Raw genomic sequence first — 24,527 nt, 5'->3', positions numbered from 1 at the left:
AATCTCACCCCTGGTGTGCCAAGAGCGAATGCCATTTTTGGGTAGTGCCATGATCTGTATTTGGATTAGAACAGAAGATGAATGAGCAGTGAATTGCCCTCTAAATTAAGAGGAATTTGTGATGCAGAGAAAGAGCTTCTTTTGACAAGGCCGGGAACGGCTCTGGCTAAGTCGTGCTCCTAATAGCAGTTCCCTTGCCAAGCCATCTTAAAACTGAAATGATCTTTCATGAGTAATGCACATTTGCATGTCAGTTCTCTGCTTCGTCTGTTTCATCATGCGCTCCCGATTTAACTTCAACTACACTGCACAAAAAATAACCGTCTGCCCTTTTAAAATAGAGCTTGATCTGTGTGAATTTTCTTTTTCTTTTTCTTTTTTTAAATACAGGAAGAATGTGTGTTTTACACTGGTTAGTCATATATTTGAGGAAGCACATAGTACCACATTATGATGTTTTTGTAAAAGCTCTTTGTACACCCTTCTCTAAGACCTGCCTTGAAGCGTTACTTGCTACCTATATAACGCCATTCTCCATTTTGTCAGCTTTTGTTTGTTAATGGGAAAGCACTCCTATTTTGTTTGCTTTCTTTTGTCAGCTCATAAATTATCCAAAAATATGGCGTTTGCAAGGTTACTTATGCAAGTGTTACTTTTTTGTTTCTTTTCATGCTATGAAAAGGGACGAGGGATATTTTGTCATCAAATATTTTGTAGGCCGCCGTACCATGGTTTTAGCAACCTAGTGAACAAATGTGCCTCTACCTTCAAAAACTTATCTGTACATACAATTCACTGCCGTTTCTAGGTGAAATTAACACTTGTGGCAGTAAAACACCAATAACTTTTATTCCTTTTCACACAAATTATGATTTCAGGGGAATATTAGCAATTTAATAGATACTTATTTGTACACAGGTCCTATATTATGTGATTATATGTACGATACTATGTTATGACCTCAAAACACTTTTACCATAGTGCGTGATTTGTAAACAAATACATTTTGATGTTTGCATCACATAATCAACTCCATATTGCTTTTCTGACTTAGTAAACTTGCTCTGTAGCTCACCTGGTACACTTGCGAGGTGGAACGCTTGGGTACAAGTCAAGTTTAAATTAAGTGTTTGCAAACCCAATAGACCAATAACATTTACCATTTTCGAACTGCCATAACAAACAACTTAATAAAATGTCGCAGATTCACAATCATCTGTTTCCTGAACTCACTTACTATACAATCACATTGAAAGTTTCGCAAAAGATGTAAGAAGCATCAATATAATTTATCAAAAATGTCGCCACAGTCACGTTTTTACAATGAGCCTGGGCTGGATTTTAGATAGTTTAAAAATGTTTTGCATTACATCCGTAAAGCATTGTAACACTCCTGAAGTAATTTACTATAATTTAGATAACCAAATTGATTGCGTTGCCACACTAAAGCAGCTTTTATTTGCTCTCTGAATGAGTCTGGAGTTAGAAATGGGACATATTGATTTCCTATACCACATCACTGAAAAGTCCACTGCAGCGCCAGACACTCCATACACATTTATGATGAAGGCTTTTAGCATTGTCCATTAGTTAAAAACAGACTTTTACACTATAACATAGATTTCAGTTCACCATGTTGGGGCAAAATATTCTGTAAAAAAAAATAGATCACCTTTGACCCACTGCTTAAAATAACATGTGGCTTGACGTCAGCGCCGAAGCCCTCAGGTAGCTGCCCTAAATGTCTCTGTTTGGTCCCAAATTACACTCGAGCTATCTATGAAACAAACCGCACGGTCGTGTTGGCAGTCGCCTTGTTTATCCAGCAGATATTTCAGCTGACATCAGAGCGGTTTCGTCTTCATTTACCTGGCTACACAAAAGTGTCCATTATTGCCCTGTTTGCAGGGAAACCGAAAAAAAGTCCCTCCAGCGAAAAACATTAATAAACATCCCTGAAAACCTGTGCCGCTTTAAAGTGGCCTGCAGCTGTGGAGGCACATCCGTCTCTCTAGCGGCCAGGGCTCAAACTCCGGATATAAAGAGCTGAGAAGTTTTCATTTATAGCATCGGCCAAAGCCTGCGGTTTATGGATGATCTGTAGTTGGCCCACAGATTCCTCTGTGTTCTGGGCCAGAGCTGTAGGAGAAAACCTGGATATGTTTTACAGTGAGGGCTATTATCTCTAATGTGTATATAAGCTTCTTTAATAGATGGAGAACATCCTCAAGAACATCGTGTTGTGGATGAATTACAGCGCACACTATGGCTCTTTGCATGTTTAATCACATTTGGCAGACATATGAAAAGATTGAGCATGTGTTAAAGACTTTCCCGCATTCGAAACCAAAAATGCCCTCATTTGAAGTTCTTTTCAGGCTAAAACTTGAAGGGCAAAACCTCATTCACAAGATCAGCATTTAAGTGAATCCAGCCTACATGGAGGCCTATTTATGAGTCACCTTTAATTAAATCACATGGCAAATAAGAGTGATGATTTATCAGTGTTTGGATACTAAAAGTTTTCAGACAACTTGGAGGCATCTATAAGGTCGCTTTAATTGCGTACATGAGATGAAGTGCTTTCACATTCAGGTGGTTTGGCAGCGCTAGCTTCAGCTTGCCTTGGCACCAAGCATGCATCTCATTGGCTTTGTTTTTTCAAGTGACTTAAATATAACCTGGCTCTCGGTGAGCAGTTGGAAAAGCAATTCAGGTCTCTTCCCTCCTAACGTGCTGTACATCATCCCAATCACATGACATTTGAGCGAATGCGTGTTGAAACGCGGTCCATTAGGAGCTACGGCTAATGATGGACCTCTCGCTCCTGTTCAAATCCCCTTTGAAGCTGAATGGTGTCAGGCCCCCTTCACTTCACCCAGACTAATAAATACTTCTTATTTTTGGACACAGTTCACCAACAAGTGCATTAAATGTTAGATAAACAACACTCGACTCCCTTTTTGTTTTGTTTTATTTTGGGGTGGGGTGGAGGGGGTTCTCTCGTCCTTTTTATTTTCGGGAAGCTTTCCAGAACCTCTCAGGCAAATATTAAATCAACCTTTAAAGGGCTGAGAGATCATAAATTGGGAAATGGTTCAGCTCTCTTGTGCTCTCTGTGTAGCCTTCCAGTATGCTGTGCTGCTGTGTGGCGTCCCAGAGGGAAGCAGCAAAGGCCAGCCCTTCCAGGGAACAATGATGAATGCTTGGGAGTTGGTGCGCTTGCAACAATGTTGCCTCAAACAATCAAACAATGCCAACGTGAAAAAAAATGACCACCCAAATTCAAAAATAAACTTGTTTTGGACTTCTCTGCATGCTGGATGTGGCATTTATTTCATTCAGTATTTTAGTTTGAGTCAACCCAGTATGTATTTTATCATTTGGCCAAATTTGTACGCAGTCCACGATACTTTGCTGCACATTTGAAGATAGCCATTTTGGAATGCCGTTTGTTCTGAATGATACTAAAAAAAAACTATTAAAATGTAATGTTGGGCTTTTTACTTTGCCATATTTCTGCAAATTTGTATAAATGCTGCTAAAACAGTTCCCACAGTAATGCAACCTCTTTCATAATTTACTTACCTTTATGCTGTTATTTTATTTAATTATGATTATTTTGTGCATGAGATTTTTGTGTAAAAATTCTTCCAAATTTACCCCTTTTCTGTTCTACAAAGGGGAAAAAAAAGTAATATAGGTTTGGAACAACACGAGGGTGAGGGATACTCCACTCCAAAATGAAAATTCTCTCATCATTTGCTTACCCTCATGCCATGGGCCCGTACCATGATGGTAGTTGAACAAACTCCCGGTCTGATCATAAACTTTCTCTGTCAACTTGGGCTTTGATTCTGAGTTTAGGTGTGACAGCCAATCACATGCTGAGAAAGAGCGAAACTGAGATAAAAAAAGAATCAGCGAGATTCACTTCTCTCTTCTGCAGAATATTACGAGATTGAAAAATATTAAGAATTTCAACAAGTACTTAGTAAGTTACTATGGCGAACACTGCTAAAAGCCAAACGCATTTCATGGTGCCTAAAACCAGGGTTGGAGCAAACTAAACTGAAACATAGCTGGCTAGTCACCTAAACCAGCTTCATGGCCCCAGATGTATATGACTTTCTTTCTTCATACGAACAAAAACAAAGATTTTTGGAAAAATTATCAATATGTGTGTGGGTCCATATGCAAGTGCATGGGACCTCCAAAGTTGATGCTTCAAAAACAACACAAAGCAAACACGACGGTAATGTAAACAACTTTGTTTGAATGGCTTACCCTCATACTCTCTTTGTGTGGTTTTTGAAGCGTTAACTTTGAAGGTCCCGTGCAATTCCCATTTTGGTGCGTACTGCACCTCTAAAACCGCTAACAGAGTTGACCCCTCATTTTTCACAAAAGTCCCTTTTGTAATCGCTTCCCCAGCGCTGAACACCAATGAGTCCTAATTAGTCTACTTGACCATGGGACAGTTACACCTCCTAAAAGAGGTTTATATCACATCCCCTGACACCCTGCACTGATGTCTCCAATTAGGCCAATCGTTGAGAAGAAGAAAAAACTTGATCCCCAAGACCTATTCCTTTAGGGAATATTCACACGTATTCCATAACCACTGCTGGAATGGTCCCAGCTGACTCTGTGTGCTTAGAAATGACACATTAGCAGCCAAAATATGCACTTTGTTTCGTGAGAAAATGCCCTTGTATAGTAATTCATCACCTTCTGCCTTTTACCCCTCAATGATTGCCTGTGAACCAGAGAGCTTGTCGCAAAATAACACTGGATTTATATTTTCAAGTCAAGCAGCATTTATGATGTGTAACCAGCCCAGCAAATGACATGCAGCTCTGCATGAAATCACAACCCAAATGTTTACATGCAAATGGCACTTTTCATCAGCCTCATTGTTATGTTAACTATTGCTAATTATATCCACACAAGCTCATTTGAAAATGGCACATTTCCTTGTTCTAAAATAGAGGCTTCCTGATATAAGCAGCATAAAAAAAATGGCTCTCTTCCAAAACACAGTGAGTCTTGCTTGTCTACGGCCTACATAGGCAGTCATTTAAGGGAGCATTCTGAAATGAAATCTCATGAGTGACTGATTTGAAACTTTCTACATAGGTAGCAACTCTGTGTCGAAAAATGTGTCATCCTCATGAGCAATGCATGTGTTACAATATGTATTCATCTTTTTTTAATGTTAGTTAAAATCGCTGATTTCCAACACGCTTTGTATTGTTACAATGTCGGTAGTAAATGTAAATGCACAATGTTTACTTATTCATGTTACCTGGGGCCTGTACCATAATGGTAGTTGAACAAACTCTGGGTTACAGGATTAGTTTGGAGTTGATAAAACCAAACCAATCCAATCAGGCTTTGTTGGTACCATGATGCTGATCATCAACTTTCTCTGTCAACTCCGGCTTTGATCCTGAGTTTAGGTGTGACATCAGTAGCGAACAGCCAATCACATGCTGAGAAAGAGTGAAACTGTGATTCATTTCTCACGAGAAGCAGCGCGATTCACTTCTCTCTTCTGCAGAAGATTACGAGATTGAAACATATTAAGCATTTAAACAAATTTACACAGCAAGAAGAAAATAGCTTTCTATGAAAGAGGACAACTAAAAGAAAAAGTCTTGCTCTTTTCAGTGCAAGTAAAAATTGTGTAGTTAGTTTATACAGTTGATAAATGTATAGAGAGAATTTAACTTTTAAGCTCACATGTAGTCATTTTATAGCTCAATCTGTTGATTCTACAGCATATTTATATTACCTTTATATATTTATTCCTTTAAACTGTGCGTAAAAATAATTGATAAACAAAAATTATATGTGTGATCGATTAAAATAATTACATAAATAATATCTAAATTATTATTCTAAATAAGTGTTAGCCTACTAAAAGCCAGACGATTTTGTCTTTAAAAAGATTAAGATTACTTTAAAAATCATTTGCTATGTAGTGACCTTTAATTTGTAGAATTAGAAACAGGTGGAGTGACTTTATCCTTTGCTCACAGCTGATTGGTCCAATTTGGGTTTGAGATCTCTTACCTGGAATATAACCTGCCCTGGACCAGGTTAGCCGTGGAGCGTAAGTTACTATGGTGATGAACTAAAAGCCAAACCACTTTCATAGTGCCTAAAACCCAGAGTTGGAGCAAACTAAACTGAAACATAGCTGGCTAGCCACCTAAACCGGCTTCTGTCAGATCGACAGAGGGTTATTAACAGAACAGGTATTGTAATTGTATCGTACTATGTCTACTTTTCAAACAGCATTATGGTAAAAATGTAACACTGGCAACAGTTTTCTACGCGACAGCGTTTTGCTTCGGGGGGTTGGGTGAAATTGCCAGAACTGAATAAACATTTAAAAAATCCTTTCAGTTTCCCCCTCCTTTTGGCTTAAAACACGATGTTCGTGGTCATCCAGTTTGAACTGTTTGACTACAAACATGGAGGTTTTTCAGATTTTCCATTGTGGCATTCTCTCTGTATTTATAGTTCATCACAGCCTCATCTAGCCATTGTCTGGAACCGAAAGTAACTCACTCCATTAAATGTTTCATCTGTGAATTCTTACATCCGAGAACAAAACAAGTTGACACCATTATAAATTTAAGTTTGCCAAGTAGTATTTCCTACTAAAGCAAGGCAGTATTTGTGGTAAGCGTATCCATAGCAGATTGGTGGGTGTGGTTTTGGACGGCAACATGCCCAGTGCATTATGGGTGACTGTTGAAGTTTTCAATATTATTTGGCATTATTGTGTGTGCGTGCGTGTGTGTGGATGTAATGCAGATGTGCATAACTTCCTGGTTTGAGCCAGATTCCCTCCTACAGGTTCCCTTGGGTCCTTACTTTTCTAATCACCCCGTAGCTCAGTAATTCTCCACCCCCTTATCCGAACACACACACATGCGTGCTTAAGAGAGGAAGATTTAGAAGAAAGCCTCATATCTCATGCTTTAGCATGAGACCACCAGACCTTTGGTACACACAACCTCTGCATTTAAGTTCTAGAGATTAAAGGAAATTCTAGATGTCTTGACCTGCTCCTGACATGATATGTTGTATTTTTTTTTTTTGTTAAAAGTTGTTTGGTGACTAAGTGCAGTCACTTTGCAGAAACATATCTTAGGACTCACTGTATTGATTAAGGATCGCTCTGTCAACATGCTGAGTTTCATGAACGTTTCACCCACTCCCACATCAAAGATCCAGGGGCCACAAGTGCAGGGTTCAATACATGCCCCCGAGCGGCCAACTGGAAAATGTTAACCTTCTCGTCCCAGAGCTGCACGCACACACGCTCACAGAGACTAATGTAGTCACTCGCACAGCCAAACACGTGTCAATGACTAGCCTCGGGTTCCTGCTATAGAGCTGCGTACAGTTTGCTTTTTCAGGTTAGACGAGGGAAACGCTCACAGTCTGGTGGCGGCTAATATGCAGTCAGCTTATGATGCTTTTGGTTTCGCTGGGAGTAGCTTGAAATCCAGGCTTTTGTCTCTTAAGTGTGCTGTCAAATGTGCTGCATATGTGTGTCGGAAAGGTGGCGGTTAGCATTGCCCTATTTTCCTTTCTTTGTTTTATATAGCCCTACACTAATGTTCAAAAGTTTGGGGTCAGTAGGATAAAGTATTTTCTTTAAAGAGCAAGGATGCATTAAACTGATATAATTAAAATGAAATGCTGTTCTCTTGAACTTTCAGTTTTATATGGAGTGCTAAATATTTTTGTTCACACCCAGATTTGGTTAAAGTCCCCATGTAGTCAATAATTTTATCCATTAAAACTCATCTTTGATCACCCATATTTCAAAGTTTTTTCCTGTGGAAAAAAATTATTCATGCCTGAAAATAGCTTGAATGTAACTCTACACTCTTGCTTCATTAAGTATTTGCGGAAACATGAATATGCTAATTGTCCCCGCCTCCACTTAATCACACAAGCTCAGAATACCTGATCCACTCGTTCAACTTTAGTAAACCCTGCACAATGGCAAGTGGAAATACTGGTTCAATTCCATATATTTTTTAACCAGAAACTGATTAATCAACAGGTTGTCTACAAGTCAATGTATCAGAATTGTAATGTGTTTTATGTATCGCTCTCTACAACGTCGGACACATTACGGTATATTAAAATTATTCGCTTTTTGCTTGACATTGTCAAACAGCTAGCGGTAATAATGTATTGCTAATGCTACACAAACGGTGAAAAAAGGTTCCTGTTCACAATCTCAGAGTCAGACAGCTGCCTTCTAAAAATCTGAATCCTTAGAAATCCTTAGAAATGCTTTGAACAACTTAGAAATGCTTTGAGGCATACAGTACAACATAACATCGTAATATTACAATATTCTTACGGCATTCTTAAAGCGAACGTTCACCTAAAAATACTGCCTTGCAAACTCACAATCAAATTTTAATTGTGAGTTCTAAAAATGTAAAGCTAAGTAAAAGTTTGCTGTAAACGTTACATATATATTTACTCCCGCGCATGTCATTCTAAACTTGTATGGCTTTAACTTGTATGGCTTTTGGGTGAACTATCCCTTTAATTTTTGTGTGTACAGTAGTCAGGACACAACAAAAATGCTGCACTCTATACTCATTTAAAAATAAAATAACCATATGAAGATGCTTTTGGTTAAGGAAGATTTGACCGATTTTTACATTTAGATGTCGTCATCAAAAAAAAAAAAAAAAAAAAAAACTCAATTAAACATGCTAATAATTTAATGTAGAAGCAAATTTCAAAATGAATCTTTTTGAAGTGACTTTTTTTTGGACAAAATAGTATTGAATATTAATATCAGCCATTAACAGCACGAAAAATACTCTATCAACAAGAATTTTAATGTACATCTCAAGTACATCCCAACATCTGTCAGTAGTTGCACAGGAGTATAATGCAGCTTGACTATGCAGTATTTGAGCTGCTCCTGTAAGCTGTTGTATGAACAGGACAGTTTCAGAGTCACATCTGCCAGTAAATACAGTTGCCAATCACTGACTTTGTGAATGTATCTGGTGTGAGGCTGGTCCTGCACATACAGCACATGCTGTCAGAAGCCCCTCCGCTCTGCCCTGACTGGAGATTTATAAGGTCCAGACAGATGTAAAGCAGACTCTAGTGGTGACAAGTGTCTGAAGAGGAAGAGGACATCAGGTGCGTGTGTGTGTGTGTTTAGCCCAGTAAGTGAATGTGGTTTCGTGTAAGGTATGTCTCGCATTGAGGCTATGCAGGGCTCACTTAGAGCAACTGTTTTTTCCCCTTCAGGATATTGAAAGAACCTGACTGTTCGTGTAGATTTGTGCTCATGTGGATTTGTTAGTCCTTCGACTGGAGGATGTGTCAGGGAAGGAGGCTAAAGATCACAGATGTGTGTAATGAAATCAAATCCCTCTGGTCTAAACTAAGAGGACATTTTTACTGAAGTGCTCACTGCTCTCATTGCACATTAGTGCTATTACTTATCATTAAGCAAGGAAACCATCAGAGCAAGCAGACAACGCATATTCATCTTTTATAAAGAAGTGGAAAACGTAAAACTGCACATTTTAGTGAATAATTTATATATATATAAAAAAAGCATACATCATCTCTCCATGGGCTGAGGACAACTGGGAGAGGAAAAAGGGATAATATTCCACCAGGTGAACATCAGTTGTGCAGGTGGATGTATAATTCATTTTAAGTACCTAAAGCCAACTCTTGCTTCCTTGATGAAGAAGGAAAAAGCCACATACCAAGAGGACTCTGGGAATAATTTTGTAATATTGCTTAACTTGCTTGAAGTACACCACTCATAAGCATTTCAAACAGATTTTTTCTCTAGAAATATATTTCTATATACACCAAACATCTTTTAAATTAACCTGTTTTGTCTCATGCTTTAAGAACTGGAAAAGGTTTATGATATTGAAAAGTTTGAAAAAAGAAAAGTTATGACAAAATAGAGAGGGAATATGTTAGGCATGCACAAGTATTAAAGTATTTGGTCACTAATCAAATGTAAGCGAATTTGTGACATTGCACTTGTGAAAAAAGCCCAGATTGTCTTGCTTCCATTGAATGTCAGCCAGTAAAGCAAAAAGGGGTCATAACAGATATTTTCATTTTATTGTAATTATGTTGACAATTTCATTTGTAATGAAAAAAATGAAATACTGTGTCTATAAAATAAGATTTTAGCCTAAGCAGTATGTATTCTTTGCTTTGCTCCTTCTCTCAGTTCAGCTGTTTCGTGAGCTCTTTGCATGTGATTGAGCTGAAATCTAGAAGACCCACAGTCCAAACCTGTCAGAGGTAATTTCCAACCTGAGCGGGCAGGAAGGGATTGGGGGTAATGTAGGGCAGTATACACTTTGAATGTGGCAGTATATGACTCAGAGCTTTACTTACCATAGCAGCCAGAAAATACATAGCCTGTGCTTTTCTGTTTTGAATGCACAGCTCTAAAAACATCTCAATAGTTGTGGCTAAGCTGAAGTCATTCAGACCACCAAATAGGTGGTCTCGTTTTACTTGAAATGGAAGTCATAGCCTTTTGAAAGGAGATGATTCATTAATGTGCATCTGCACTCATTGTCCAGCTCTAGGGAAAGTGTTTTCTGACAACTTAAATGGGTTAATGTGGTAAAAAACGTTCTCATATCTGTATTAGATAACCCTTCCTTCGTCGAGATCTTTTATGCCGATTAACAATGGTGTGTTCTGTAACCAGATTCCATTACCATGAGAAAAAGAAAGCCTCTTTATGGATTCAACTGACAGGGTTTGCATTATCCTTGGCTTTCCACGCTCAGATGCTGCAGAAGATTGTCTCTGTACCAAGGGGCACATTTACATGCTCCTAATCTCCCCCAGATGTTCCACAATGACACAAACAGTGATAAAAGGGACATGTCCGGGGACAGTCCATGTGACTGCTTAACATCTATTGTCGTATTCCATCTTTGTCAGTTGGTTGCTTTCTAATCAAACTTACAGTTGGTGAAGCGTTTCTTGTGACAACAAAATTACAGCAATGGTTTATGGTGTTTGGAGGGGTTTGCGTGGCATCACTGTCATTCGGCGAGCCAGATGCCAGTTCCATTTTAACTTTGGGATTGGATGTTTTTTTTTAAATCTTTTAAAGGGGTCCTATTATGCTTTTTTACATTTTCAACTTTCTTTAGTGTGTAATGTTGCTATTTGAGCTTGAAAAAGTCCCCCCCCCCCCCCACCTCCACAATGGCTGCATAGGTGCACTGGAATAATGCTTCCTAAAACGCATTAAACTTTCGTGAAACTCACGGAGTGGTCAGGGGTGTTCACTGATATGCTCACACAAAAATCGCTGCAAAAGATGCTTTCCAACAGATTTTATCGTAGTTTTTGTCCAACTCCATTGACTTGTATTGGATGTGCTGTGAGCTACAAGTCAATGGAGTTAGACAAAAACTACGATAAAACCTTTTGGAAAGCATCTTTCTCCAGATCCCCAGACACTGTGGCCCCCATCCAGGCCCCCAGACACTGTGAAAGCTGCACCAGCTTAACCACAGATGCAACCGTGGAGGGGCAGTGAGGTGGATCACTGGGGCCCAACTAGGGAGGTGTAGTGTCCCGAAGTAGAGGAAGTGAATGGCTCCTTGGATCCCTTTTATGATGGATGGAAGCATTTTTTCTGGGCTTCAAAATCTAGGGTACAATTCACTCCCATTATAAAGTTTGGAAGAGCCAGGACATTTTTAATATATCTTAGATTGTGTTTGGCTGAAAGAAGTAAGTCATATACACCTAGGATGGCTTCAGGTTGAGTAAATTATGGGATAAATTTTTTTTATTGAGAATGCTCCTGTTCTGTTTTCGTACTGCAGTCATCAAGTCTAACGAAGGCTGTGTACATTGTAGTTTATATAGATTTTAGGAGGCAGTGCTTAGAAATGCAGACAAAGCACCTGGCTGACGACCTAAAACAAAGCATGCAAATGAAGTATCCAGGTATAGGAACCCGCCCCAGACTCTGGAGTGTCACCAGTCCTAATCCAATCAGCATAACTATTCAAAGAATGAGACAGTGGCTCCAAGATCCATTAAAGACAACGGGTGAGATTCTCAGTAATCTGACTCATTTTACTTAAAATAAAGAGAACAGGACTGACAGGAACCTCTTGCTAAAATCTTTGCTTAACCCTCTGGGGTCTGAGGTGTTTTGTGGGCCCTGGAGGTGTTCTGACATGCTCTGACATTTGTGCTTATTTCTATTACTTGTGACATTTTCATGGCTAAAGTCTGATTACACTGTATTCAGCACAAACTCTGCTAAAATAATGTCAGCAACACGCATGTAAAAGTTTGTAGTTTGATGTTTATGCATGGTTTGTGATAAAAAAAAATGTCACTGAAATAAGGTCATGAAACCCATACTAATTATGTCTTCAAAGGACTTTTGAAAATTGTATCTCATAGCCTAGAATATTTGCTTCAAATTTGCTTTTTTCATTTTACCATGTTCATTAAGGGTGTCACTGAAATTAAGTCACAATCTCAAACTTCTAATTAAAAAAATGGAATCGTCGATGCTGCCACGCCCCATGTCACGTTCGGTCGGCTTGTCAAGCGGAAAAAAAACATGCATGTTAAAGTGCTGCGAGTCAAGGGACTTTCACACAGGATGTCGAGGACGTTTTGTCGCTGCGTCGAGCCCTTGCTGTGTTCGAATTTTAAAGACGTGGCGCCGCGCGACGCATAGATTTATCTGTTAAACCAACAACTGTTTGTTTGTTTTGGTTGTTTTTTTGAACTTGAATGTCATCTTCTGTGAAAAAGACTCCAGTTACAAAAGAGAAACTAGACGGCAGGTTATTTTGCTTAAGTTTCCAATTGACTGAAGATATAAGTTATTGTTACATTATGTTCTTAATAAATGTTTTTAAATTTGACAATGTAGTGTGGTACATTGCGAACAAAGGTCGGATATTATACAAGTCTGTTCTAAAAAGGGCATAGCAACCTGTGCTTTAAAAAACAAATTATGTAAAAATCGAGAATCGAATCGAACCGTGACCTTAGAATCGAAAATGTAATCGAATCGAGGATTTGGAGAATTGTGACACCCTTAATGTTCATGTACATGTATAGAGACTCATGTGAATGTTTAAGTCAGCATGACTCATCAGTGGCATCTGGTCCCTGTAAAAAACGAAACTGTGCACATGCTGATATCGAGAGAAGCTATAGGGCTGTGTGATTTTGGGAATACATTTTAGATTTTTCTGGTTAAAATTGCGATTTAAAGAGCTCATATTATGCCCCTTTTCACATGATGTAAAATGCGTCTCTGATGTCCCCAGAGTGTGTATGTGAAGTTTTTAGCTCAAAATACCCAACAGATCATTTTTTACAGCTTGTTTAAAGCTTTTACAGCTTGTCACTTTTTGGGGCTCAGAAAAACGCACTGTTTTAGTGTATATCCCTTATAAGCAAATGAGCTGTTGCTGCCGGCCCAGAGGGCGGAGCCTCACGAGCTTGCGTTCTGTCAGGACAATCTCATCTCACAGAATGATAATATCAAAACAGAAACTCTCAGTAGTGTTAATTTCGAGCCAGAGTCGGACAATAATCCCCACAAAGCCAGAGAATATATGCTGTATGGAAATAGTACAGGTGTAGTTTAGTTTAATTGCGGTTATAATGTATTTGTCATCTGATTTTAGCCACTATTAATACAAGCCTGCTGTAGCGGACCGTGTCCGAATAATGACCAAAAATATACTGATGAAGTTTATTGTACATCACACAAAAGATGAAGCGTCAGTTTTACTCCAGAAAATCACTGTAAGAGCTGAATAAACACAGTATAAGAAGTGCACATTAAAGTCTTATCCATAAACTATCTCTCTCTCCCTTTCATTATCATTAACATACACAGTGAAGTACACAAAACTCTCGTTACAACTAAATAGATACACACCTTTTCAGTGGGTGCTTAATAAACTGGTAAACTTTATATCTGTAAAATGACTCTATGAGCTGTCATAAAGTGCGTGCTCTCACTTTCATTTCCGTGATCAGCAGTGTTGGGGGAAATGCATTACAAGTAACTTGAGTTACGTAATCAGATTACTTTTTCAAGTAACTAGTAAAGTAACATATTACTTTTAAATTTTACAACAAAATATCTGAGTTGCTTTTTCAAATAAGTAACGCAAGTTACTTTGTTTTCCAATTTATTGACTGACAGCTCTCCTGTCATGTTGAGACAAATCAAAGTGCAGAGGTGTGTGTGTGTGAACATGTTTATTCTACTTCTACTAAATGTGAGCATTTACTCATCTCACATGCACAAAAAATATTCAATATTCCTCAAAATGAATAAAATCAGTTAAATGCTGAATCAGAATACTATGCAAACCTCCAATAACTAAATATGTTAAATAAAACATAAATTTGTATGCATTTAATCTCACTTTATTGACCAATGTACTTGCTTCTGACCTTCGATGATTCAGTTTAATGAGCAAAAATGACTATAGATAGATAGAAAGGTTTGCTTTCCTCTACTGTACACATTTCCTTCAGCCTGAGGATTATTATTTCACTTTTGGTGACACTTTACATTTGTCCAAAAATATCAGTTTTTTAGGACATTCACAGACAGCGCGTTCTCTTTTGTCTTTTCAAAAGGTTTTAATGGTTTAAAAGCATTTGCATGAAGAAGAACGTGATTATATAATGTAACGCTAGCCAAAGGATGACAGAAAAAAACAGATGCCGCGTTAATTGCGTTAAATATTTTTAGCGCTTTAAACTGAGAAACATTACTTGCACGCTTTACGTTGACAGCAGCGCGGACATAATAATCAATGTGTTTATGTGAATACACGGCAAGACGGACGTTGGGACAATGTTTTCGTGTGTATTTGACCGTAAGCGCAACAGAAAAAGAGGCAGCTGTATGTGGACTGGGAATGAGGCACAGGAATGAAATCATGCGCAACCCCCGCAATTCAACACCGAAAACTTGTAATTTGCATTTTTATTATTAATTTGTGTGCATTATTTGTTGTTATTATAGACATCCGACAATCCGAGATTGATGGTAAAAAAATATTTTTTTACACATTTTAGCAATTTTAAAATGTTTGATGGGAGTTTTTACACGTCACCCCTGCTCTCGCCAGACGGCACCAGTTGGGTAACCCTGGTGTTACCTACATTCAAGGAGTCATTTTGTTAATATTGTATACTGTAAATAGACCATGTGACAGGAAATGATATCACAGAGAAGGACCCCTGGTGACACTAACTACCGAGGCCACATGCTTACATACGTGTCCATGATAATGCCTGACAAATTTGATTTTAAACTGAAATTTCAAATGGTGTAACCGGTTACACCTATTGACTCCTATTACAAGACTTTCTGTTAGGGGCCAATTTAGTCAAATATCTCTAGTTTATGATGCAGATTAAAAATGTAACATTATCTTGGTAAAACAATATCTTGAAATTAAATAAAACCACTTTAGAACACCGTCTTCTTTTCAAAGAATGACACATGCATTCTTTATAACTACTTGCATACATCATTCTTTATTCTTTCAAGCAGACATATTTATTTGTATGAATTAAATATAATTAATTCTTATTAAAGCTATTAACAAGCAATAATTCATTGCTTTTCTCTTTTTCTTTTGTTGCTTGATCAAAATTAAGGACACCGACTGCATTAGGTTTATTACCCACTGTCACTTTAAGACATTGGATCATGTGGTCCCGCTGGGTAGATCAGCACGTTACAGTACAAATGTTCGCATCTACCACAAACGCAGGACATTAGTTCTGACTGGATCGCTAGTTTTTGTCATTCAAAACTAGTTTTTATTTAGTTATCGTCTCGTTTTCGTCTGTGAAAAAATATTGTTGAAGAAAATAATGACGAAAATTATTTGTCAACGAAATTAACACTGGTTACCACTCAAAGGTGATTGGTCCCTCGGGCAAGATCCCAATGCATCAGTCAGTTCTGACGTAACGTCAAAATGTGACTGACTTATATGGAACTGTGAGGTCATCTATATTCTACTGTACATTTATTGTCTATATGCTTATTACAGCTGTCAGTGACAGAATACACTTTTAGCAGATATACACATTTAAAATGAACAGCCTTTATCTTCTCTGAAAACAGAGCAAAAAAATTGCTGACTCATCTGCACAGATTTTATTTGAATTAAGAACCGTTCACACAGTGGAAAAAATACTGGAATCAAATTACGTTTGTTTAGTTTTTCGGTTCTTGCATCTGTATTCTTTCTGTGATACAGACAGAATAAAAAACATACAGGTTACAACTGTGCAACAAATTAATATTAATGATAATAATGAATCTTAATGTAATGTTAATTGAATATATTCCATAATTAAATATATGTAAAATAATAGGCTTTTTCATTTAATAGGATGTGTGAATTGAACAGTTAGTGAACCCGGAATCATCAAAAGAAGAATAAAAAATTCTGACTCATGGCTTTTTTGTCTTTGCTTTTTTATAAAGGAGAGGCCATTCGATATGTCCCACCTAAACTTCCTGTTTCAATAGGAATTACATCAACACAGGAAAGGAAACTGATTTCATGAGGTCTTTAAACGGTATATGGATTTACTGGGGCCACAGAGGGGTGCCCGAGCTTGTTGACACTGACACTGCCCTTTGGAACTGAATCACACATGTGCAAAGGGAAAATGATGAGTTAGCATTCTGTTCATCACTTTTCACCAAACATCTGTTTGTTGCTTCAGGAGGGGAAGATACTCCTCAGATAGACTAATGTTGATCAGGTCTCTCTGTCGGTTGTCCGTGAAATGCTTTCTTCCTTACTGGAAACAGGGGTGTCTTTGAGTAGAAATATGCATTTGATTCCACAAGGGCTGACCTTTGACCTCCACTACACTCGGTACCTGTGGGCCCTAAATAACTAAAGCAGGCCTTAGTGTGACTGCTTGTTTCCAATAAATAACAGATGTTCCAGACCGGAAACAAGGACAGCGTTTAAAAAAAAAGAAAAAGAAAAGAGCCCCACATGCACAAGCGAATCAGTCCATGCACCGCGTTCTCATTAAAGTGTCACTCACTGTCCAATTCAACCTCCGCACGGCTCATCTCAGCTGCAAAAAGAGGCTAGTTGGTTGTGTTTTATAGGCACTACACATCAACCACACACTCAAGTCACACTAACCCATGTGTGTTATCAGACTTGGTGCTGTAGAAGCTCTGTGAGTTGACGGCACAGTGTTCCCTCATTTGATCTGTGCGTTATGAATGCTACAGGCCCGTTCTTCACAGGCACCAACTCTGGCGTATGTCTGAAGTGAACAGAGAGATGAACTAACGGAGGCCCAGAGGCTTCATCCTGTGCTGTTGTGTTTGTGTGTGTCTGTGCAGTGATGGGGGAGAATCAGAGGAAGAAGCTGGAGGCTGTCAGCTACTCTTCCCGCTACGCACTTGGACTCTTCTACAAAGCCGACGCACGAATCGACGTCCCTTGGGCGGCCAAGTACGTCTCCAATAATCCCTGCATTCGCTTCATCGCCATAGATGATAAAAAGCGCAATTTAGGTCAGTGCCTTCATATTTTCCTCCTCTCATCTCCAACTCCCGCTCTGACGTTTCGTTCTGTTTCTCTGCATTTTCTGTTTCTTTCTCTCACTGTGTTTCAAGATCTTTGTTCACACTGCACACAAATCTGATTTGGTTTTTAAATCCGATTTATTTTTTCAAATCCAAACTGATGCCCATTGAATTTTACAGATGGTCATGGTCATAATCAGTTTCAGTTTCGATGGTGACACGTCTGTTTTTATTAAAATTTTTTGGTTGACAGTCCTAAAGACATTTCTAATACCCTGTCCCTGGTATTCCACCCTGGTCATATCAGTGTCTGTCCTTTTCTTTAAAGTTCCCCTATTATGCTATTTTAAAGTTTCCTAAAGTTGTTTTGGACTCTCCTACAACAGGTTTACATGCATCAAAGGTAAAAAAAACTGTTTAATTTCCTCATAAAATACATTTGCACATCACCACATTTTCAATGATTCTCAAACGACTCGTCAGTTGAATCAATCTAAATCCCTCCTTTCTGCAAGCTACTCTGCTCTGATTGGCCAGACAGCTCAGTCTGTTGTGATTGGTTTACCGCGTACAGCGCGCGCGCCGAAAACAAAAGCACCCATTGCCTTAACGACGTCAGTTCTGAATGTCCTGAGGCTTCCTGCACCGTAAAGACAGTAACGAACAATGACGTCGATTTTGCCATATCAATGCGAGCGCGAGTCCGATGATGAAACATTGGAAGAACAATTCAACCCGAACCTGCATCGCAAGGACAACTCGAGCAGGACGTTTTTCAGTGATACGCTACTCAGTTTGAGGTACATTATGAGATGTTGCAACTGTAATTCCTCACCATCAGCATTAACAAGTGCATGTCCATCAACAAACTGATTATTTTACTTATTTACCAAGTATTTTTCTAATATATTGCGGTGAACACGTGGAAACCGTATCAATGACAGTGCATGTATACAACTGATGTGACATTAACGTTGGTAAAACACATCTTGCTCCATGCTTAATCTTTCCTCAAAGTAGTGAGAACGACACACAATCTGCATTAATAGACACAGTTTTAGGTAATAGTGGCCCACAACTGATTAGCAGAAGTATTTCAGTAAGACAGTGATAACATGAGTTAGCCAGTTAGCAGGTGACCTACACAATATAAAACTCAAAACTACGTTTTTTTGAACACCATGTTTCAAGAGCAAGCGGTTTGCGAATCCTGCATTGAACTCAGAGATTTGAGAAGCAGTCATCATTAAAATAAAGGGAACACAGCAAAAGTTTACGTTTATAATGCTGTGATATCGTGGTAAAGATTTTAACCACTGATTCTTCACATGCTCGTCCTTGGGCAGTGAAAAAAAACTGGCTTTACCTTCACATTGTAGAGCACAGCATCGTCTCGACATGATGCTATCCAGTATCCACAGGAATCAGCTGAAGTGTTTGAGGTTCAAGTTTTCCCTGGTGTCTGCGCGCGCAATAAGTGGGCGGGCAATATGCTAATGTTTCGTCTTGACGTCACAACGAAACGGGTTATGACTCGTTTGAAAAACGATTCATTTCCTTGACTCAGAGTCGACTCTTACTTTTGAAAGACAGGGGGGCCCTATTTTAACGATCGGAAACACAAGTATCAAACGCGAAACACAAGTAACTTTATGGGCGGATCTCAGGCGCTGTTGCTATTATCTAAAATCTAAAATGGGTTGGTCTGAAGTAGCTTCATTATTCATAGGTTTGGTTTGGGCGTAACGTGAAATAAACCAATCAGTGTCATCTCACATTCCCTTTAAGAGCAGACGCGCTTGTTCCATGACGGATTGCTATTATAATGGCGTATTTTCCAGTGCACGCCAGGAGCGGTTCAAAGCCGAGGAGACCAACGTTCTCGCCAGGGCCGTAAAAGACAGAGAAGTGACATTGGGGATGGGAGAAACCCACGCAAATTAGCTTCGGTTGAACGCATATAATAATTTGGGTGAATGTGTAAGCTAGATTTATTTTTTCACATCTTCATGGACACAACAATGATTTTCCTTGTGTGTTAATATTTTTCCTTGTAATAATGTATGATTTGCAAAAATGAAAACTGCTGGGTCTGTGTAGATGAGATAAAGTGTATGCGTTGTGGACACTCTACATTATGGCCAAGCATGCGCACTTAAAATACCATATGAATAACACACGCAACGTGCCACTGACTTTAGACTGGGTTTTTCCTGGTCAGTGGCGGAATTGTTTTCTGAAACGGCAAAATAGCACCAGGGAACGTTTGCGCCAGAACACACCTCCTCTTTTCGCTGCACCGCCCCCGAGCGCAAGTTCATTCACTAATTTAAGTGCGCATGCATGGAGGGAAAAGTCTGCTGTGCGTCGGGTGCAAAATAGGATTGATACATCCGTCGGTGTTCAAATTCAATTGCGATGGGTGCAAGATAGGGCCCAATAACTTTATATACGGTGCACTTTCAGATTTTAAACTTTGCAGGATGTTTTCATTCACACATCTTACACACTACATGAAATGTCATTTTTAAAAATCCATAATAGGGGCCCTTTAAATTACAGCACTGAGTTTGTCTGCCTTGAAATCTTATCAGCAAGTCAAATTTAATAGCACTTTTCACCATACACACTGTTTCAAAGCAGCTTTACAGAAAGTCATACTGTTATGTTTATTATGCCTTAGTGCTTTACTATAGAGCAAGATTTAGAGCCTGGTGATATCACAATGTAAAACGATGATTTAGATTTTAGATATATAGCTATATTGTATTTATAATGTTGTCTAGCACATATAAAAGTGCTGTAACAAAGGCAATAAAAGAGATTTGTATCCTGGTAATGATTTTGGTCACATCACACGTTTAAGTAATTAAAACAGGGAGCTGCTAGAAAGTCAACAGATGATGAGCCAGAGGCGAAATGGAACGAAAAAGTTTTGTCACTGTTTGTGTGTCATTTGTGTTAGACCGTTGTAAAGCATTTAATTTTATAAGGTGTTTTTTTATAAGGCACCTCACTAGGTTTGGGAGCAGAGTGTGTGTGTGCGTGTCGTGTATCATTTTTGTGTACGCGTGACTGAAAAAAGCTTTTTTATTTGTGAAGAATTTGCATGTGATTGTGTTTGTGAGTTTTTCCTCACAAAGCCTGTAAGTCCATGACGGTGTATCTGCAGTAGCCCAGTGGAAATAGTCTTGTGAAAACAGCCTCTACACCTGTCACCTTTCATCCACTCCAGTGTTTCCGAGGGCAACATCATAATTAGGGAGCTGTTAAATTTTGCATTCTGCTGTGCTGTTCTTTTAGCCCGGCACACTCCTTCCAGCCTCCTCAGCTTTCACGCGACCATGCTTTAATCTTCATTTTCATTTCTGTAATGTGTTTTGCTTGTAGTTCCAGTAAAGTAGGTCTGAGTCTGATCTCACAGAGCACCCCAAGCTCTCTTTGAAAACTTTTTGGCAGGCCGCTAATGATAAGCTATTACTGTGTTCCTGAGCGTCTGGCGAGAAACCCATTTATGCCGTTCAGTAAATGTGGAATGAGGTAGATCAGGGCTAGATGATGGTTTCCCAAAAACAGAACTGGTTCATAATTGATATGAATTTGATTACATATGAAGTATGAAACTTGCTTCCAGAATGCCAAAGAAAAATTACTATTCAGACCGGATTCATTTTCTAAGGGACTTTTAAGTTATAATTATGGGATGTCTGTCATTTCATGTACTGATTCAGATGGGATTGGGATCACTGTAGTTAATACTAATGTGTCTGGATGTGGGTGTTATGGACGTAAATGTTCTCTGGATGTGATTAATTATCTAATTAAAACATTATGTATGTAATTACGGGAGGAAATTGTAGGTATATTCCAATCAATAATGAAAATTCTGTTATTTTTACTCACCCTTATGTTGCTCCAAACAAGTTTGACTTTCTTTCATCTGTGAAAGACAAAAAGAGAAATTTGCCAGTTTCTCTTTTCATTGGGTTTAGTACCCATGGCTAATGAGGCTTTCACGCTTCGAAAAGGATGCTAAAGCACCATAAAGGTGTCGTAAAAGTGGTCCAAACAACTTGCTATATTCAGAGTCTTCTGAAATCATAGCTTTTTGTGAAGAATAGACCAAAGTAACTCAGTAAAAATCCTTCCCTCCAGTGAGCTGCTGTAAATCATTGAGTTGAACTCGGGAACCAGATCAGTCAAGATTCGGGAAAGAATTTTTCAAGTTGGTTTTGTGAGTTGTATTCATTGAAACGATTTGACCCAACAGATTTGTTCATGAATCAAATATCACTACTTCTCTTATGAACTCTCAAGAACAACTAGGGCTAACCATATTATCTACTTTTATGATATCTTTATGGTGCTTTTACATCCTTTTTGAAGCATTAAAAAAGCCCCAATTCAATATAGCAGAATGAAAAGACTTTTTATCCTACAACATTTCTTTGTTTGTGTTCGGCATAAGAAAAAATGTCATGCACGTTTAGAATGACATGAAGGTGAGTGAATTACTTGAGCCAGTGTTGTTGTGTCAGGGAGTATTGTCGCCTGAAAAGTGACACACTTCAGTAATTGCAGATATGATTTGGTTGCAGTCAGACTCTGCATGATTCATTTATTCCACAAGCGAAGGGGTTATTAAGATGAAGTTATTAGTGTTTGACTGACGCTTTCAAATTACTAAGCAACCATTGAATGGAATAACACAAAATATGTATCATTTTAAAGCTTAGAAACTTCTTTAATGCATCTAACCACTTTGATCGAATAGTCCCTCTTAAATGGAGTGTTCTGCCGGCAGGCTAGCTACGAAATAATTAATAATCATATTTTTCAAAACAACTGCCTTGATAAACACAAAATAGGTGTCATTTGAAAGCTTAGAGTCTGAACTTTACGATGCATTTAGCCAATTTGATTAACTCCTAGGTTCTCCTAGGTTTATTTGCTCATATGTAAAAAGAGTTTTCATAATTTATTATGTGTGTAATATGTCAAAAACATCATACAGCTCAGATAGTCATGTGTCATATTTCATTAGAAAGGTATCACGGGGTAGAATACAAGCATAAATGTTTTGAGCTTTGACTTAAATTGAACTTAAATTGAGTTTTTGTACGTGAAGCCACGCCAGACTCGCATGTAAATAATATACGGATGCAGTATTTATTCGTTTTCGCTCATAACTTCATGAAACATGCTCCGATCGTGGAAAGTGGCACATCATTATTTACTGCAGATCACGGTTAAAAAGAGGCCAAACTGTCATTTAGATCAGAAGATATACTCTCATGGAGTTATAACACATAAAACTCCACAGGCACACGTAAGGTGATGTAAGCTTATGTTTAAGCTTTTACGTGGCGTTTACGCTTGTAACTTCATGAAACATGCACAGATCGTAGAAAATGGCATTACAAAAAATCATTACTTACAGTGGATGTTCACGATTGAGTCCAAAAACAACATAATCCATTGCGTCGATCATGGGATATTCCTCACGGAGGAACAACAATTTAAAAAATGCCTTCTTGGTGTCAAGGGCTAAATAAAAAAGCTACCTTGGTTCCAAATGCTGTAACATTTGTTTACTTTATGCTATCTCCACAAAAATTGATCCAGATGCAGCTCGTCCTCCTGTACCTTATTTCCTTCCTGAGTTATTGCATGTCATAAAGAAAGATATGTAAAATTTCCCCGGAGCACACTTTTTGTTGTTGTTGTTGTCTTTTATCAGCAGTTTCCCTGCATGAGAATGTCCAAATGTAAAGATCCCCCCTAAAAATCTAAAAGGTTTTTTTATCAAACGATACCAACATTTGGACTCTGCTTGCTATAGTTTTGGAGTTATGAGTCTTTACTTTTGTGTATGTCACTTTGGAAAAAAACAACTCTAAAAAAATGCCTGCAGGGCTTAAAGGGTTAATGAGGAAAAAAATGACGTTAAATTCATAAGTTATTTTCTGTCAGGCAGTACATGCAGTTTCCTATTCACCCTGTGAACTTTGTGACAAGCTCTGCCCCCACCAAGAAATAAGTGACTCAACCAGCAGGCACAATGCCAGCCCTCTACCCACGCTTCATGACCTCTCTCTCTCTCATGCACAGTCACATTCTGGCACATGCACACTTACAAATAAACACTCAAACTCTTTTTTTTTTGTAAAGGAAGGTCTCTCTCTCTCTCTCTCTCTCTCTCTCTCTCTCTCTCTCTCTCTCTCTCTCTCTCTCTCTCTCTCTCTCTCTCTCTCTCTCCTCTCTCTCTCTCTCGCTCACCCTCTGCTTCTCCTTTTCCCCTCCTCTCTGCCTGGCACTGTGCCAAACACGTATATAGTCTGACTGCTCTGCAAACGGAAAATGACCATGTCTCTGTGTTTCAGCCCTGTTCTGATATTCATAATGGTCAGCCAAAGTCAACCTAGACTGGTTAGAACAATAATTTCAGCTATTATATCTTCAGATACTTTGTTCTTTTTACAAAAACAATTCTCCATAATTGTGAAGTTAATCCTTCCATCAATCCTGCCATAAATGTGGCTGATTTGAAGTGAAATGAAAAATGTATGTGGTGATCTCTTTTAGGTTTAGCTGAAATGCTTGTAAACTCTTACATAAGCAAGTGAATACCACTGAAAAAATGACTTCCTCTTTCCCTCGCTTGAACCATGCCAGCGTTGCAGCTAATATTTGAAACCTTTTCCTACATCCTCAAACAGCATGTTCTCTTGGTTTATGTTCTATTATTTACAGCTTTTTTGATATTTGTACTTAAATGGTTTTAAAAAATAAGAAAATGAACTAAATAAACTAGTAAGCCATTTTAACATGATCAAAAGCCTAATTAACCTCTGGTGCTCTTCACATGGTC

At 38.5% G+C, this 24,527-nt stretch overlaps 2 protein-coding genes across 5 annotated transcripts in view; both read left to right on the top strand.

Annotated features, from left to right (window-relative positions):
• The window catches only part of rsph10b (radial spoke head 10 homolog B), a 231,345-nt gene that overhangs the window by 16,858 nt on the left and 189,960 nt on the right, over nucleotides 1-24,527 (top strand). The window lies entirely within an intron of this gene.
• The window catches only part of rnls (renalase, FAD-dependent amine oxidase), a 76,217-nt gene that overhangs the window by 20,946 nt on the left and 30,744 nt on the right, over nucleotides 1-24,527 (top strand). For all 4 annotated transcript variants that reach the window (XM_079596149.1, XM_079596148.1, XM_079596146.1 and 1 more), the window contains exon 5: nucleotides 17,471-17,644. In XM_079596149.1, coding sequence (XP_079452275.1) covers nucleotides 17,471-17,644 — 174 coding nt within the window. The remainder of the gene's footprint in view (nucleotides 1-17,470; nucleotides 17,645-24,527) is intronic.

Source organism: Phoxinus phoxinus, assembly GCF_949152265.1.
Source record: "Phoxinus phoxinus genome assembly, chromosome: 21".
Lineage (NCBI taxonomy): Eukaryota > Metazoa > Chordata > Actinopteri > Cypriniformes > Leuciscidae > Phoxinus > Phoxinus phoxinus.
This window is presented reverse-complemented; position numbering and strand designations above follow the sequence as displayed.